General features: G+C 43.5%; 2 protein-coding genes across 5 annotated transcripts in view; one reads left to right on the forward strand and one right to left on the reverse strand.

Moving 5' to 3' along the window:
- Positions 1 to 7,801, forward strand: part of acap1 (ArfGAP with coiled-coil, ankyrin repeat and PH domains 1) — a 20,574-nt gene extending 12,773 nt beyond the window's left edge. For 2 of the 3 annotated variants that reach the window (XR_012767627.1, XR_012767628.1), the window contains 13 exons: positions 85 to 136; positions 225 to 325; positions 489 to 600; positions 678 to 889; positions 1,060 to 1,129; positions 1,309 to 1,403; positions 2,696 to 2,889; positions 4,790 to 4,840; positions 4,950 to 5,128; positions 5,307 to 5,416; positions 5,604 to 5,714; positions 5,789 to 6,824; positions 7,091 to 7,180. Coding sequence is in view for 1 of the 3 variants with exons in the window: in XM_075451882.1 (XP_075307997.1) it covers positions 85 to 136; positions 225 to 325; positions 489 to 600; positions 678 to 889; positions 1,060 to 1,129; positions 1,309 to 1,403; positions 2,696 to 2,889; positions 4,790 to 4,840; positions 4,950 to 5,128; positions 5,307 to 5,416; positions 5,604 to 5,714; positions 5,789 to 5,850; positions 7,091 to 7,188 (1,447 nt within the window). In the remaining 2 variants the exon portion in view is untranslated. Of the gene's footprint in view, positions 1 to 84; positions 137 to 224; positions 326 to 488; positions 601 to 677; positions 890 to 1,059; positions 1,130 to 1,308; positions 1,404 to 2,695; positions 2,890 to 4,789; positions 4,841 to 4,949; positions 5,129 to 5,306; positions 5,417 to 5,603; positions 5,715 to 5,788; positions 6,825 to 7,090 lie in introns of all 3 variants that reach the window. The other variant, XM_075451882.1, reaches the window with a different exon arrangement.
- slc16a13 (solute carrier family 16 member 13) lies at positions 7,799 to 17,704 on the reverse strand. Of its 2 annotated transcripts, none has more exons than XM_075451884.1 (7): positions 17,582 to 17,704; positions 15,808 to 15,863; positions 12,795 to 13,025; positions 11,876 to 12,019; positions 11,192 to 11,448; positions 10,217 to 10,748; positions 7,799 to 9,355 (listed from the first exon to the last, which is right to left on the reverse strand). In XM_075451884.1, the coding sequence occupies exons 3-7, from the start codon at positions 13,021 to 13,023 to the stop codon at positions 9,117 to 9,119; spliced, it is 1,401 nt and encodes a 466-aa protein (XP_075307999.1). In that variant the 5' UTR covers positions 13,024 to 13,025; positions 15,808 to 15,863; positions 17,582 to 17,704; the 3' UTR covers positions 7,799 to 9,116. The 2 variants fall into 2 exon arrangements, with proteins under 2 accessions (XP_075307999.1, XP_075307998.1); XM_075451883.1 differs by having other exon boundaries at positions 10,217 to 10,751.
- Positions 17,705 to 18,241: the final 537 nt, after the last annotated feature.

Here is an 18,241-nt window from a genome sequence, read left to right on the forward strand (position 1 = left end):
CCCCCCCCCCCCTCCATCATTGGGTCTCAAACTGTGATCCGTGTGTGTTCACACGTAATAATCTGTGTTCTTTCTCCACCTCAGACGCTGGTTTTCAATTCAGAAAAATCAGCTGGTGTATCAGAAGAAGTTCAAGGTAAGTTTTGCACAAGTTCCTTAAGAGGAGGGAGTTCTGTGAAATCGCCGCGGCGACGTCATGTTTTCCTCGGCCATGTCTCCGTCAGGATCAGCCCACAGTCGTGGTGGAGGACTTGCGTCTTTGCACAGTCAAGCCCAGCACTGAAAATGAGAGGCGGTTCTGCTTTGAAGTGGTGTCCCCATCAAAGTGAGTTCACGTGGGCGCACGGCTTCATGCGCTTCACTGCGTACGTGCACTTTAGACACGGTGGGGCTTTTCCATCTGCACTATTAGCCCGCACGGGAGGGGTGGCGCATTTGAGAGTTGCTTAAAAGAAAAAGTGTTGCGGCGTTTTTGTGTGCGTGCGTAGGTGCTGTTTGCTGCAGGCGGACTCAGAGAGGCAGCAGCAGGGGTGGATCAGCGCCGTCCAGAACAGCATCGCCTCAGCCTTCCAGGAGCACAGAGAGGACACACACAGCCCCGTGAGGACCACACACACTCTTTATTTAGGAAGTTGTTGTCTTTGTGCGTTTCTTCATCCTTCTCTTCTCGTTATCAGAGACAGCGCTGCAGCTCGGTGTCGGCCAGCAGCTTATTGGGAGGAGGAGGCGGAGGAGGCGCAGATCAGGAGAACGACGGCCGCAAGGCGCTGGAAGAGGTTCAGGCCATCCCGGGGAACAGGCAGTGCTGCGACTGCGGAGAGCCCGGTCCGGACTGGGCCTCCATCAACCTGGGCATCACGCTGTGCATCGTCTGCTCGGGAATACACAGGTAGACATTTTTGTGTGGTAGCTTTATGACCCTAAAAGGCCTCCTGGTTCCATGATGTCCTCACTCTGATGGTCTAAAACTCAAACTGGTCCTCATTAAGACAGCTGGGCGACTACAGTCCCACACACTCTGCTTTAATCCTGTGTTTCACTGGTTTCCGTCTTTAACAGGAGCCTCGGGGTCCATTTCTCCAAAGTGCGCTCCCTCACTCTTGACTCCTGGGAGCCAGAGCTCATTAAGGTAATTTAACCGTTTAATAAAAACCTCATTATGGCTTGTTCTGTGTTGGCAAAAAGTTCCTGTGAGAATAATGATCATGCAAGGGATTTATTTAAAGCTTTCTTTAACTCAACTCTCCCCAGAAAGCAGTTAGAGTGGAAACAATTTAACTTTGTTCTTCTATCTTTGCTGCTTTTAAGTTGATGTGTGAGTTGGGAAACACGGTCATCAACAGGATCTACGAGGCTCGGATTGATGAGATTACCATCAAGAAGCCCCAACCCTCCAGTCCAAGGTACGGAACAGTCAATGTGATCCGATGTAGAAACATTAAAGAGGATTTCACTGCTTTTACACGGCAGATATTGTCACATGAAAGGCTCCTCGTATTTAAAACACATAACCTCGATGTAGCCTGAGATAAGAGCCCAAATAAAAGCCTAAGTTTGATGACTTCTATCCTTATAAAAGCCACTGTTTACCATGTTCATTGTACTCCATATTTTAATGTGCGTACCTTAAAGATTGTTAACATAATGAAGGGTTGTAATGGATGATTAATTGGACTTGTATACATCTCATTGGCTGTTAAACCCTGATTTGGCTGGTATCACAGTTGGATCTGTTTATGACTCACCTGTTAATGAGTCACTGCATCTGAAGATGCGTCTTGATCTGCCGAATGTTTTGCTTTGTCACATGAGCACACAACCCCACACAGCTACGTTTTAAATAATAGAAGCAGAAAGATTTGTGTCAAAAGTAACATCTGTATAAAAAGCATTCATTTCAATTCAATTCATCTCAGTACTGAAAGAGACTAACGATCCTTTACCTGGGCTTTGGTTTGGCTGCAGAGCACAGCTATACCATTTCTGTAAAGAGACATTTGTAATGATTTTTAAAGGCAGTGAAACCACAACCAAAAAGGTCTTGATCTATTAAAGCTGATTGGGTGATTCTGTTCCCTCCCCTGGAGCTGAAGGTTAAAGCTAAAAGCACCTAATTTGTTCTTGGCTGATTTGTCGGGTTGTTTTATGAGTTTTATTCTCATTTTAAGTCTGTTTTGCAAAGCAGATTTTTACACACTTTTAAAGTAGTCCATGATCTCCAGTAAGTTCATAAAATCCAAGCTGGGATCGGCCGGACACATCCGTCAGAGTTCTTCTCTCCAGCAACTCAGAAGAAATGTGTTGAGATCAGTTGTTCAGTAGGTGTGTTATAAAGATGTGTGCTCTGTTAAGATGTCTGCGGTTCACAAATGCGCAGCCAACTCCTGCTTTTAGACTCATTCTTCGACTTCCTCGTCTCTGCTCTGTGTCGTGTTGCAGCAGACAGGAAATGGTACAGGTACATGATGCGGATGGTTGCCGTTGTAACATCCGGAGAGTGTCTGAGGCTGCTTTGTGCTGTCCTTATTTTCTACACACAGAATGACAAACAAGTGCCTTATCTTATTGACTTGGGCTTTTTATATTATAATGGTTCATATTCTTCAGTTTGCGAAGCATTTTGAGTCTTGTTTTTAACCAAAGTTGCCGGAGAATTACACATTTCCCTCATCTCTTTTTTTTTTTTGCTCCTCAGAGGAGACAAAGAGTCATGGATTCGATCAAAATATGTTGAAAAGAAGTTTATCCAAAAGCTGCCTGAGACTGGCAGGAACCCCCCGCTGAGGCGATCCAGCGCCAGGAGAACCAGAGCAACCACGCAGGATCGGACCACACCGCGACCACCTCTGAAACCCAAACCCAACCGAGCCACGCTGGCTCGCAACACAGGTAAACCCACCCTGGGAAAAACGGTGATCAGGGTGGATCCGTTTCCTCCTGGAGCCTTTTACTGTGGAGCCTGACTCGAGTCTTAAGTTTCAGTATCCAGAAATCAATTAAAAAAATCAGTTTTTATCCTGTGAAGTCAGACAAACCTCAAGAAGTTTAGATTTTTTAATTTAGAAAGTTGTACTTACTTATTATAGATCCACCCAGTGCCAGATTAACACTTCGCTGCACCCTGGGCAACAATATTCAAGGGCCCCATGATCACGACCCCAGGATCACCATAATCTGGCAAAATACAGTATAAATTACAGTAATATAAATATACTCAATACTTCAAAAACTGTCATTAAGTGCATTTTGATGTGCAAATGCTCATAGAACTACAAATGCAACACTATGTCCTCTTTTCAAGGCCACTCACTCACATATGATGTTATGAAGACAAAACACATCAGCATCAGTATAATCTGGCAAAATTGACCCACTTTCACAAAAAAATAAATAAGCAACCACTTTCAAAGCATCCAATATTTATTTAGCAACACCTATTCCCAACCCAAATATATTGAAAGTCCACAGACAAGACAAGGACCATCAAGTTATAGTGCAAGATAAACGTGCTGAAATCTGCCTGTTTTCTCTTAACAACGATTAACAATTTAAGGCATTTTCATGGAGCCACCACAAGGAAAAGATAAATAAAATGCAGTATCATCTGTATAATTTTAACTTGTTTTGAAACAGAACACAACTTGTCACATCACAACTCAACAAGACGGGCAAGGGTTAAACAATTTAGTGCAAGATAAACATTTGGAAATCTGTCAATTTCTCTCAATTAGACATTAAGACAAAAAGAAATGCTACAGAATCTGGCAAAAATATACAGTTTTAATCCTAAATAATGGGGAAGTGCATGTTTAAATTTGAAAATGCTTGATTTCATTTGGCAAACACATCTTACACTGGCATTTTTCTGGACTTTGGATGTGCAAACTGGTGTACAATATCTTCGAAATCCCGGGTTGTGGACATTAGCTAACGCCGGCAGTGAAGAAATGTCCTGGCTGGCTGAGCTGTTCTCGCTCGGTGACGGAAGCTGCCTTAGCAGAACAGTTGGTAACATTCACTGGAGTGAAGAAGTAAAAATATCCTATTTTGGGATATACTTTACATTTTCTGTGTTTCTGATGTCCTTAATTGTGTATGACATCACGCAACCTGCTCATTGCGCGTTGATTGGCGTCACCTTTGACCCGCCTCATATGGGTTGACCAATGAGGAGAGGGTCACAGGCAGCCAGGGGCAGAGACAGTTTAACATATAAGAGACTGAAAGAGATAACCAGATATTTTGCTTGTGCCCTCACTGCCCTTTAGAGGCTGAGGGCCCCTGGCATATGGTTAATCCGGCCTTTAAACTCTTGCCACATCTATCCTTCCCTAAGTGAGTAGAAAGACTAAAACCTACCCTAATTGGTGAAGAAATTGAGGTAAATGAATAAAGCTATGCCTAAACATTACCATCTTGAACCAGTCAGAACATGGAAGGTGAGACGAAGCATCAGCAACAGTTGCTACTTGGCTCAATACTCCTGAAATGGATTCCCACCCTCACTACAAAACTTCTGAATGTCCAAAATGAGACTAGTGTGACACCACTGAAAAGCCCAGAATCTCACATTCACTTGACTTTTTAAAGCATCTGGATGGGATTAGCAGTTCAAAAGAAATTAAATGTTTTAGAACAGTAGCTATATTTAACCGCATCAGCATTTGAGGGTTAACACGACACAAAGCTTTGGGATCCTCCCGGTGACCTTTTCCTCTAACCGATGACGGCGCGTGTTGTGGTAGTCAGCAGGATAAACCAGTTTTCATGGCTCTGTCTTTCTCCTCAGGGCTCAGCCCCAGCGACTTTGTCCAAAAGAATAATACAAGCGTTCACAAAGGTGAGATAAAACACACAATGCAGACGCATCGCCTGACTCGACAGTTGCCAAATTACAGATTAAACCCTTCTCAGTAGTTCAGATGACAGACCCTCGTCTTCCCTTTTAGATGAGGAGGAGGAAGAAGAGGAGGATCTCAGCGGTCTTCATCCCGGGGCGCTGCTGTACCGCTCGGCAGCCCTGCAGAACTTCCCCGTCATGGCTGACGCCCTAGCCCACGGAGCTGACGTCAACTGGGTCAACTTGGCCGAGGACTCGAGCACACCTCTGATACAGGCCGTCTCTGTGGTGAGGAGAAAGATGGCGCTCTTTAATTTATTTAACCACGAGCCCCGAGGATGACTGGTGTTTTTGTCCGAATAACAAAACTCCTCACGTCATGTCGGCCATTGGGCGCCACGAGCGAGATTCAACAGTTTTAGTCTTGTTGTGTGTGAAAACCAGCTCACCTCTGTTTATCCGTCAGAACGCCCTGGCGGCCTGCGAGTTCCTGCTGCAGAACGGCGCCAACGTCAACCAAGCGGACAGCAACGGGAGACGCCCGCTGCACCACGCCACCATCCTGGGTCACACGGGGTACAACCAACACGTCATCACACACAGAAGATGTGAAACAATCAGAGAAAATCATCTACAACATGCTGATTGTGTTGTTTTTAATAATTACCGTCAGTTATTTGAGCTCCTGTTGCTCACTGGAGTGTAAAACCTCCTAAACTTACACGCCTGCATGCACCCCTGCCTGCTCTACTTGCTTCTCCAGGTTGGTTTGTCTCTTCTTGAAGCGAGGAGCCGACTACAACGCCCAAGACAAGAACCAGAAAGACCCCATAACCATCGCCGTGGACAACGCCAACGCCGACATCGTCACTTTGTGAGTGTTTGCCCGTCAAACGTGCAAACTAGGGACGAGCAGCAACTCTTCTGACTTGTCCGTCTGTCTTTCAGGCTGCGGATCGCCAAAATGAACAAGGAGATGCGCGAGATGGACGGAGCCTTCGGCCAATCAGGTCAAACAGAGGGGCAGGGTTCTGGGAGAGTGCCTGGGGGGGCGGGAGGTGGGCTGGCCCACACCAGAAAGGGTCTTCAGGCTATAAAGAACCATATAAGTGGCTGGGCTCTCGGGGGCTTGAATGACTAGCGGGGCTAAAATGAATCAATCAGCGATTCGCAGATCAGTGAAGACGAACAACCGTTTTTTTGTGGATCGAGAAGTTGGTACACAGGGTACGAAAACAAATTCATGGCTGGATGATAAGAAACCACACATCCACAAAGGAAGTCCACATGCACTTTGAATTGTAAACGCACATCATTCTGCACTTTGAAACCCACAAAACATCCAAATACACAGAGAACAACAAGTTTTCAGTGTCTCTCTGGTGTGATAAATTCTAGGCGTTTCTCAGCCTATTTCCAGTATATTTTGGACTTTTTATATCCGGGATGCGCAGTGCTCGGACAGTTTTTAATGTATCTGTGTATTTATTGGACTGTTCCTCCATCTATATAAGCTACATTCAGTGTTGGCTCTTTCTCGAGGACAATTTTTCTCCCACTATTCTGTGAATAGTGACTCAGTTCAGTTTTTATTTACGAGAACTTCATGCTGCCAGCCAGGTCCTGCTCTGTGCCGCAGCGCCTCGATCTTAAGGTCAACAACTGGTTTTTGTTTGCATTTTGTCGTTTTGGCTTTTTTTCAAGCTGCAAAGTCTATCCTTTCATGGCCGATCCGATCGATGTCGTTACTTTGCTTTGACTTGAGTCTTTTTTAGAGGAAACTGTGTGCGGTTTTTGGTCATGAGGGAATGGAAACGTGATGTGTTTGTCTGCTCAAAACGACTGCTGGTCAGTGGTTGACGTGCTGTGCTTTTTCATTGTCTGTCTTTGTTATGTGCACTCGTGTGCCTTTGCCCTCTGCCCGCTGAGATGTCCATCTGGTCTCAACTGCTTGTGCAGTGTGCCACCTACAGCATATTACGAGGTAAAGTGCTTGTGCATGCCTTTATGTGTGTGTTTTTGTGTTGTTCTGTTGCATGCATCATGCTTTAGAGCTTCAACTCCTGATGTGTTTGGGAAATGTTTGTTGGGAGTTTCCGCCGTTGGGATTGAAATCATAGCTTTTGATGAAAGCAGATGTGTCTGATTTAAAACCGAGGATGTGCTCGGAGAGCTGGCAGACTCTTTGGCTTTTAGACTTTAACTGTTCCACAAAACTTCCAGTTTCAAGGCTCGTGTCTTGTTTTCCAGGTGACGAAACCTACCAGGACATTTTCAGAGACTTTTCGCATATGGCCTCAAACAACCCAGAGAAGCTGAAACGCCGCAGCGCAGACCCCAAAACTTAACCGGCCGCTGCCTCCACCTCATCCTCATCCATCTGTACACATTTCACAGCTTCAAACCAATGTTTTTTCACACACACACGCACACAAAAGATTCAGCTCTCGGGCATGCAGACACACACTTTCTCCCTGGCTTCCTGCCACATGTTCAGTCACAGCTCAGCTGGTGCTGACTTCAGAGGGAATGAACGCGCCAAACAGTGAATTCTTTCTATGAGCACGTCAGCGCAGAACAATTGTGTCCAAGTGGAAACACTGGAACCGCTTTATGAGTCCAGCATGAGGTGTCTTAATGTCTCCCAGAGGGCGACACCATCACTCTGCCAACATTTGCTGATTAAAACCAGTTTGTTTTTTCTTTCTTTTGAACTGAAAAGGTTTGTTTTCATGTTGTTCTGCTTTTTTTTTCTACTGACTTGTTACATGAAAAAAAGTGAAAAACTTTGTCAGAAGTGGACATCAATGTTGCAAAAAAAAAGTTACGTTGTTTCCCATCAAGGTGGAAAGTTTTCAGATATGTTCCATACATTAGAGACAACGTTTTTGTTATTTTGTCTACAGTATGTCAGGTACTTTAAATTTGTATTGAGATCAAATAAACCACAGTACAAACTTACATTTAAGTGTATTTAATTGATGGGTTTGCATCTGTATCTGCGGAATGAGTTGTTGGGTAATTTTAAATGATTGTTTCAGCCCAGCAGAGGGCGCCACCATCATCACAGAACACTTGCCTAACATGGTACAGACCACTACTACATAAAAAGACACATTATACCAAAAGCAAGAGTAGAAGGTCACAGTTTGAGTGTAATAAAAGATATTTCAGCTTCAGAATAACTTAACATTGAAAGAGACTACTTCACCCTGGTCAAGTATTAACCAAACAGTCCGTGTGTCCAGCAGTTCACGGTGACCCTGTTCTCGCTGAATACACACTGTTAATCCAGCTGCTCTCAAAGCCAAACACCTCTGATTTACAAAGGCAGTCTTGGCTTATGGTTTACACAAGTTCAGAGTGCTTAAGAACACAAAATGAATGTATCATCCGAAAGTGCACTTGAGACAACGCAGTCTTGTTCCCCCGCAGAGCAACAAAATGCGGTGGTGGAAGGAGAAATTCCTGAGGCTCAGAAGGCTGTTACCAGACGCTCCGTCTGAGCTTTGCATAATAAATCTGCGTGAACAGTGAGACGCACTCTGTGGTGCAGCAGGCACAGTTCCTGATACATACATTAGCATAAACACATTTCATTGTAGTATTAAAGCTAGTATTTCCTAGCCCAGGTTTATTGTTTATCATTTGGTTTACAGTCATTTTGGACATGAAACAATTAAACACAATAAAAACCTAACGACAACTGAATTTCCTCGTTGTGGGATCAATAAAGTTGATCTAATCTAATCTAAATCCTGTTTTAAAACCTGAGATTCTGTCCTACAGAGGACCACAACTCTAAATCTCAGAGCTGTGGTGATTTTATCATCTATTCATGGTTCACATTCCTATAAAACCCTTTTCATTTAAAAAAATAAAAATAAATAACTACAAGATTCACAAACTACTAGTTTAAACTGAAATTTGACTAAATCTCTTCAAACTATGAACAGCCGAAGTGAGCACTTTTTTAGAGATAATGTGCTCAGACAGCGGAAGGCTTCACAGTGCTTTAGTAAATCCACCACGATGGGCAGATTATAGTTTTGTTGACCAATATAAAAGATAATTCATGAAATTTAAACATTTAATACACCGGAGACGCTTAAAGCAGCGAACTTGAAGATGTCGACTTCTTACGGTCTCAGTCAAGTGAGCTGAAATGATAGATTTGATGGCAGTCTTCACTTTAGATCTGAGCTTCTGAGGTATAACGCAACTGAGCAACGAAATCCATGTTGATGATGTCCTCAGGAGTAAGAGGCCGGTTACTTCACCTGCCTGAATGTTCCGCTGTCTGATTGTTCAAGTCAGAGGGCAACCTATTCATCTGTCGCAGCTCTGGGTGTAAACTCTTACTCGTGTCTGCGGGGGAGCGTCTCTGAGGAGGCGGTGGATCTGTGGGGGAGAAGTAGTGAGGCAGGGTGGCCATGGTCAGCGTGCCGAGAAGCAGGAAAGAGCCCGCGACCATGAAGGAGGCGACGTAGTTGCCCGTGACGTCCTTCAGAAAGCCTTTGGACACGGAGACAGATCAGATCAAAAGCTTCACGTTAAACACAGAACATATCAACAAAATGGTCGAAAACACCCACGAGTGGCAGCCTGCTGCACATGTGGACATGTGGTGTCTTTTTTAAGCATCTTTTTCTGTGAACGCGCTGATTTATTATTACTGGTTTGGAAGGACTTTGTGCTGGTAACTCTTTACATCTGTTATGATGCATAACCATGGCAACGGGGAAGTTGTAAAAGGTTTTGGTAACTAATGCAGGCCAGTATCAGGCTGGTTAAATGGTTTATTACGGTTGGATCACCTTTGTTAAACCAGATAAACCTGCTGCACCAAAAGGATTTAATCTTTCTGGAAACTTTTGAAACAAAAAAGGTAAATTTAACACTTAAATCTCAAAGTATAGAAAAGTTTTCACATACATTCACAAGTCTAATCGCTGATAGATCGTTGTACAAACAAAATACTCTACGAACTACAAAGCTATTAAGATCAAGACGATTCTCTATAAAGCATCTTTAAAGGTCAACACAGACTTCTGAAGAAAAACTATAATATGCAGCATATAATGTTTCTATTTTCTCCTTTTCCTTTGAGAATGTGAGCAGAGGATTATCCATAATAACCGGGATGCTGATTCTAAAGTCCAAATGAGTCACATCTCTCACTTAATGTTGAACTACTTTCAGTTTCAGTGTCTAAACTTGTGTTTATGTCCTGATTCGGGTCACAAGGTGACCGACATCAACAGCAGCTGCACACTAAAGGTGTGGTGCTGTTATTCTCTGTGATCAACCCTGACTTTTTATCATGCTGTGTTCTTCCTCTGACACTTCATCATGGCTCCTTCAGAGTGCTCTTACCCGACAGAGGACCCCCCAGCAGACCAGCACCGCTCTCTATCAGCTGTAGCAGCCCGAGGCCCCCCATCGTGCGCTCGACTCCCACAATCTTCGGCACAACTGCAAATGCCAGCGAGGTCAGGGCTCCAGAGCAGAAGCCGTAAAGCAGGCTGATCGCCATCAGTGCAGCGTAGGAACCAGTCAGGGAGCTCACAGGCAGCAGCATGATGAACACTCCCGCCAGAGCCGTCCACAAACTCAGCAAGTGAATGAGCCGAAAGTGGCCCAGGTCCGAGAACCAGCCTGACAATATTCGTCCCAGAATGTCTGTGGCACCTGCAGCTGACATGACAAAAGCAGCCTGGTACTCTGAGAAGCCAGCCAGGCGGCTGTGGGCCACCAGGTGGAAATATGGCACAAAGTATCCCACGTTAAAGAGGGTAATGCCCAGGGTGTAGGTGACGTAAGGCCTCTCAAAGAGCAGCGACAGCTCCAGGTAGGAAGAGACTCGCTGCAGCACATCAGCCCATGAAGACCTGCTCTGAGAGTCCACCTGCTGGGAAGGAAAAGAACAAAGAAACTGAGCTTCATCGTCACTTTACAGAAAAAAGCTCTCAGACAGCGTCCGAATGCCCTCCTCTCCCCGACTACGCCTTCAGATCCTGGCCATGAATACCACAAACGGGGTCGGTGACAAGAGCTGTGTCCACATTTTTGTGGACTTTGGTTATCTTACTTTGGTTATACAGGGACCGAATAACTCCCCAAAACTAATCTGGTACCTCAGCACACCAATTCAATCAAATATCAAACTGAATTGAATTTACAACCAACGACAGACTCAGATTAGAAAGGTCAATTTTTAATTCATTCATTCATTTTTGCTCAGGGGGATAGGTTCTGAATGGCCAACCCTAACCTCAACTTTCAACAGATGGGAAACGTTGGCGGGAGTTTTACCACACATTCATATCCAGTTGGATAGATCTGGTCTACCTTTTCTGGGGCTTTCGATCGGGGCTGCGGGCGGATGAGGGCTCCGCAGGGCACGATGTTTAGGCTGAGGCCCCCAAGGATGAGCAGGGCGCCTCGCCAGGCGTACGTCTCCACCAGCAGCTGAAAGAGCGGGTTAAAGGCGAAGGAGGAGATGCCGATGCTGGAGAACCCCAGTCCCAAAGCCAGGGTCCGCCGGCGGGTGAAGTGAGCCATCACTGTGGCCACCATGGGACTGAAGACCAACCCCCAACCTAAACCTGGAGGACAGAGTACATGGAGTGCACTGTGAGGTCAGCTTTGGCCCCTGCAGGTCACTATTGTGGTGAAATGATTAACAGCAAGTCTACACACCTCTAAAATCAGTCAAAATGAAGAAAAATGAACTGCATCAATAAGAGAAACTTAGAAGGTGACGTAGATTAGACAAACATGTGAGAGAAGCCTCCTTCACCCTGTCACCAGGCTGCCCTGAAAGGTTAAACAAAAGACTTTTCATACTGAAGGACTGATGTTGTGTTGAAAGTGACTTAAAGATCAGTTGTAAATCTACTCAAGTTGAAGCACAAGGACTGTTTAACTCATAGTAGCACTTGGAGGAGTTGTCTGTCTCGTCCTGCTCCTCAAAGCATCTAAAAGTACACGTGGGGTGTTTTTAAAAAAAATGTAGCTGACTCTGAGGGTCACCTGAAATTAACCCCATCGTGAGGTAGAGGTGAACAAGGCAGGTGGCCTGTGAGGCGAGTATGAGGCCGAGCGCAGCAAGAAAGCCTCCCGCCATCACCACCATCCTGGTATTATAGGCGTTGCAAAGCGCTGCACCCAGTGGACCTGCAAAACAAACACACACACACATCTCTATGAATTATCTGCATTTTATCCCCCTGACAGAAGTCCTCATCCCACAAACATTTAGGTTCGCCAAAAGTGTCTTTTTCCAACCAGTGTGGCACAATCAGCCCCAATCTCTTCTAACTCTTCTATTCAAACTGTTCAGTGTTTGTGACACCACAAGGCTTTTATGCCTCTATCATTCAGTCAAAGGACGTCTTCTCCTATGTTTTACACACATTTACCTTAAACTCAGCCTGATGTATTTGATATCTTGAGAGCCTCTGTGGTTTCCTCTATGACATTAAAAAGACTAGAAACCTAAAAAGACTCAACAACCTGATAAGGAAGGCTGGTTCTGTTCTGGGGACGACTGTGTAGAACTCTGGAGACAATAATACAAAGAAGGATTTTGGATAAAATCAAGAGAATTATGGACAACCCTGTTACATCAACATTTAATTTCCCTCTGGGATAAATAAAGTATTTTTGAATTGAATTTGAATTGAATTAAGAAAAGTGAACAATGCATGGCTGCAAAGATTGAGTTTGTATTGAGGGATCAAAAAGTGCTTTTTATGGGGTTATTGAGATGCAGCCCCTGTAAATGAGCCCCCGGAATGAATAATTCTTCTATTAGCTGCCTGCTTTCACAGTTGTGTCAATGCAAAAGTGGATTAATTCATAAACTCATTATCCACTGATTATTTAGATAAACACGCATGCTGTCACTGAAAGCAGCACTTTCATACTTTAACATGCGTCAGCGACTTACTGAAGAACTGCTGTGCTGCCAGGCCGGTGGACGAGATCCAGGAGATGGCCTGAGCGCTCTCCTCAAAGTAGTGGACGAACTCCACGAAGAAGATGCCCAAGCTGCGCATCAGGCCGAACACGAGGCTCGTGCTGATGAACATGGCAGCAACCAGGACCCAGCCCCAGCCTCCGTCGGGACCCTCTGCCTCACCGGCCGGGCTCTCTGGTCTCTGCTTCGACTTGCTCATGTCTACGAAAGAGTGAACCAAAAAGAAACCAATAAAAGCGAAAGCACGTGCACGAGAAGAGCAGGAAGGGCAGTCTCATTGAGGAAGTCCCAAAAAGGCACAAACATGGGAGCCACAGGAAAAAGAAAAGTGCAAAGTAAGTCTCAGATCCTCTCTGTACTTGTCAAAACCGTAATGATTAACCTGTCACAGACCAATAAACTCTGTGGTCGTGTCGTGTATGTGCCTCTGGACTGCTTAACAGTTTGACCAGATATAGGTGAGAGGTGAACTGCGGCAGCGACTCCTCACAAATGTTTGTTGATTACTCATGATGAGCTTTTTACTTTTTCAAATCAGCTGTTTGTTCCTTCAACAGAGTTTGCATTTTTTAAATCTGTTGAGTTGTTAACTTAGTAGAGACTTAACTGTGTTACTAATGGTTAAAAACACTCTAATGTGTGTGTGTGCTTTTTTTGTATATTCAGAAAGGTTAAGCATATTTTGAGAAGACCAAATGGGGGGAACCCCACGTGTTTAAAGGGGTTTTCGAGGATTTAGGGTTAGGTTTGGGGTTTGGGGTCAGGGTGAGGGGCAAAGGGACGAATGATGGTCAATCAAGACTGATAATGAAAAACAAGCATTTGTGTGTGTGTGTGTGTGTGTGTGTGTGTGTGTGTGTGTGTGTGTGTGTGTGTGTGTGTGTGTGTGTGAATGCAAATTGGATTTCTACACGTGAGAAAAAAGCAATATTCCTCATTTTTAAGGAGAAAGGCATGTTTCAGCCACAAGTTGATCTCATGACACATCCTCTTTTACACCACGAAGAATGCATCTAGTTTTGTGTCTGAGTTCACGATTGGTCAGACAAAGTAATAGAGTCGGTCCTAAGGGCTTAAGTTCAACCCCAAGTCCCAAAAAAGTCTGAATGCATATGAGAACAGACTGGAGTGATTTGTAAATATCATAAAACAATATTTAATTCACAAGAAAAACAATAAGAGAGAATGTTGAAAGTGAGACATTTTACTATTTTATTCAAAACATTAGCTCGTCTTGAATTTGATGCACAAGTTCCCACTTCACAAGAACTATTTCAAAGTTCAATTCATTCAAAATTAAACCGAACTGGTTCATGTTCACAGTTCCTCATTTTAAAGTATTAACTAGTTCACATTCATTCCTTATATGGAACAGTGGTATGAAGCCATCTGAGCCGATGTATGCACATCTCTGCATTTATTCATTTTATCTAAACTCTAAAACAAAGAGATAAAAGAAAAGATGTTATTAGTGCTTACTCTACTTTATTTGGTTGAATTCAACCCTTAAAGTCATTTTTTTCCCCCTGTCTTTTGCCCCACTGTCGACATTAATGCACACCAATCAAGGCGTATTATCCACCACAAGTCTCACAACAAACACTTCTGTCCCACAATTAGCCTCAAACTAACCTCAGCAGTGGGGGGGAAAATTGCAACTTCAAATTAAACAGCGACCGCTAAAGACGCCTGAAGGAAACTAAGGAAACAGATCAGCAGCTGTGTGACCACAGCAGACATAAATCACACACAGTGGCAGTGCTTCACACTGAGTCGGTGAAAGCGCAGATGTTTGCACCAAGGCCAAATTTAAAGTTCTGCTTACATTACAAGTGTTCACATCTGGCTTTCTTTAGTGCAAAGTCATATATTACATCTTTTAGGTTCAGCTGGCAGGCCTTAATAAACCCTTTATAGCTCTCTTCTGAACTCGGCTTTTGGTTTCGTCAGTTTCGGTCACGCTGCCTGCTGCAGGGCTGGTTCTGCTCATCTATAGCTGCATTTGCATCAGTTGCACATATGATTGTTACCACTCTGTCTGGTGCAGAGATTCTTGCAAAGTTCAGTGACTTCGGGCTGCGTGCATTCATGACTCATTATCATACGTTCAACATTGTACAACGCCACAAGAAAGAGCTGCCCTCGCTTCACGTTCATCAGTTGAGAACGGCTTCATTCAGTTAAAAATTCACGGATAATATGAACTCATTTTAGTGCATCTCCGCACAGCATTGTCAGTATATGTCTAGAAAACTGAGGAGAATGACTGAACCTCTGCCCGTCGCTCTTTCTCAGAGACTCTGCCTCTTTAAGGTGCTCTTTCTATACCCAGTAATGTTACTGACCTGTTGCCAATTAACCTGATAAGTTGCAACATGTTCCTCCAGCTGTTTATCTGAGTTTTCCAGCCTTTTTTCCCCCAACTTTTTAAAGAAATGTTTTAAAATAATTTTAGGGTTATTTAAATTTTTAGACGGCATTACAACTTTTGGGGAACTGGGGTTGAAGAGGGAATCTGGACATCTTTCTGTACCTTGAAGACTCTTGATGTCTCATCGAAGAGACTGCCCTAGTTCTCGATCCAACCTAGATAAAAAAAACCTCCACTGGCCCTCATCAGCTCATCAACAGGGGAAAAGGAAGCATGTGATTGTAAAATAGGTAAGGTTGGGCAGGATTTGAGGAGTTTTATCCCATGTTCTGTAGAGATTGATGAGATTTAAAAATTAGCAAAAGCCACAAGTAGCAGGGTTGACCCATTCCTAACCCAATACCAGCTACAGCCAAAGTGGAGGATTTACAGGATTTTATAGGCAGCACAATCTTAAACCCCTTATGCACACAAGCTGAAAAAGAAAAAAGGATCTAAACTGACAAATTTACTAAAAACAACTTTGACTTTCTTGTACAACTTTACATTGATTTGACTACTTTGTGTGAATCTGTTTAGATAAATGAGTGAGCGGCAGAACTGGAGACCTACCTGCAGAGGAGGAGGTGCAGCACAATTACAAACTCCAGAGTCCGGTGGAGCGAAAGCTGCGAAAGAAATTTCACATTAGGATCATGTGCCGTGCTTGTATTAGCATTTGTTTGGAAATTACTATGGGAGCTGATACCAGAAGCTTCATTTGAGATCACATTTCCGCCAAGGGAAACTTCACTGTGTTCATGATAAAAGCTAGAATTTGATAGGAATTGGGCCTTTTTTATGATTGATTTACTTCATGCTTCATTTAATTTACTCTTCTGAATAGTATGTGAACTGAGGCCTCTAATTTGGGAGATAGGAAGAACCTGTTTCAGTTCTGGCTGAAAACAAGATTGTCTGGCTGCTCAACAGTCTGTGGCCTTTGTTGTCTGTTGTCTAACTCTCCTCTACGTGGTGCCTTATCTATTTTCATTATGGGAGACAGATGTGGACTGCAGGCGGGCTGGTCAAGCACACACACTGTGTGTCCTCAAAGCCACGTGAAGAATGAGGTCTGGCATGTCCTGCTGAAATAATCATGACCCTCTCCGGAAGAGAGGCCACCTTCATGGCAGCATATGTCTGTACCCATGCCGTCACATATGCTGGCTTTTTAACCTATCTCTGATAACCTGCATGGTCTTTCTCATCTATCACATACAGAACCAGATGGCTTTTTTTTCCCCTAAAAGCAGTTAAAAGTGGACTCATCGGACGTCTTCCTTGTGTAATACAATCTCCGTGACATGTTCTGGATGGAGTTGTGGACTGTGTTGAATGACAATAGTTTTCAAAGGTATTCTCGAGCCCATGTGGCTGTGTTGATTGTGGTGGAATGACGATTTCTCGGATCAAAGGTCACGCACATCCAACAGTGGTTTCTGGCTTTGTCCTTGCTACACTTACACTGAACAATATATAATTCCCAATGCAAGAAAAAATATATCTATTTTTAACTGATAAATGACAAACAATTACAATGAGAATGATCTGATTGAGGAACTTCCAGATTAGAGTAACTTGTATATACTATTTGTATAATTTACTTAGCATCAACCTTGATACCCTCTGTATTTATCAATGTACAAAACCTCTACTAGTGCAGCAAAAGAATAAAAGTCATTCTTAGTCAATGCAAACTAAGGTTGTCACAAACTAAAGTGGATAAACTAACTACACTAACATATCAGTCCAAGCAGAAAATCACATGGCGCAAAGCATGATGGGAAATAAGACACGGCAATATCAATACTGTAAAGTGAAGACGCCGGAAATCGTTTCTTTGGTACTTGTGTCTGTTAAATAAAGGTTTATTTTTTCGATTTAATTAATTATATTCCACACATGCACACACACACACACACAAACACACACACACAGACGAACACAACTCAGGCGTTTATCAGTTATAAACAGGAAGACAGTACACTGTGCACGTGTCTTATCACTACTTAGCTTGTGTGCCTGATGTTGCTTGTCACTGCGCATGCGCATCCAACCGAACACAAATACGGTGTTTTATCATTTGTTTTACGAATGTTTTCTCACGCTGACATGTTATAGATGTGTTTCTAAACGCGTTTTTCTTCCGATGTAACTTGCTACAGGGCAGTTACGACAGTGTTTACTGCGTAAACGTATCTTTTCATAACCCCAGACCGTGTGGCGGACTCTAACTGAAAAAGCCGGTTGACCAATGAGGAGCACGCTCGAGCTGTTCAACGGTTCTCAGCCTGAAATGTTCACGGAACTACTTGTTACTCGACACCTGCGCTACTCGACTCACCCTCGGTCTGTCAGCTCTTTCCACCGCGGCACATGGTCCACAGTCTCCAGTCCTCACCGAGATGAACTGAAAGCGTCACGAAGTGCTGCTCCAGCGTCACCGTGAGCAACAGAAGAAACTTCAACGAACAGCTGAGCGTGCGCAGTCGTCACGGAGCGCGCTCATTCGTCATTAAAGTGTCATAAATCTTAAATATGTATGAAAACACGTGGACCAAAAGGCCTTTCAGCAGTTTAAACATTTGTTGATATTAGTCTGCAAATAATATTTAATAATCATGATTAATTCCTGTCCTTTTTTCTGCCTCAAAATTTATTTTTTTCAACGTCAGAAATCTACTGACATACTGTAAAGCAATTAATTGAATACATTTATTTTTTCTCCCCAATCTTTTATCTCCATCATACTAAATACTCTTGGCTCTTAATTTTTGCCTTTACAGATTTTCCTCACTCGTTGTCCATCTGCAGACAACTTGAATTACAAGCAAATGAGTTGTCAAGTAAATTATGGAAACACACAATAAATGTTTGAAAAAAGTAAAATCGAGCACTATTTGACTTTTTTGAAAAACACTAATTTAATTTTGATTTATTTTGACTTTTGGGAGCCCGTTACTGCATCTACTTGGAGCAGTAAATTATTCACCCAGAGAAAAAG

Source organism: Odontesthes bonariensis, chromosome 19 (genome assembly GCF_027942865.1).
Source record: "Odontesthes bonariensis isolate fOdoBon6 chromosome 19, fOdoBon6.hap1, whole genome shotgun sequence".
Classification (NCBI taxonomy): Eukaryota; Metazoa; Chordata; class Actinopteri; order Atheriniformes; family Atherinopsidae; genus Odontesthes; species Odontesthes bonariensis.

What these genes read in the sequence shown, in the direction of transcription:
- slc16a13 (XM_075451883.1), bottom strand. Translation starts at nt 13,023, where the DNA reads ATGAGCAAGTCGAAGCAGAGACCAGAGAGCCCGGCCGGTGAGGCAGAG. An exon ending in CACGATGGGGTTAATTTCAG is followed by an intron (nt 11,449 to 11,875) that starts GTGACCCTCAGA and finishes TCTGTCCTCCAG; the next exon opens with GTTTAGGTTGGGGGTTGGTC. An exon ending in GCTGGGGGGTCCTCTGTCGG is followed by an intron (nt 9,356 to 10,216) that starts GTAAGAGCACTC and finishes CCGTGTCCAAAG; the next exon opens with GCTTTCTGAAGGACGTCACG.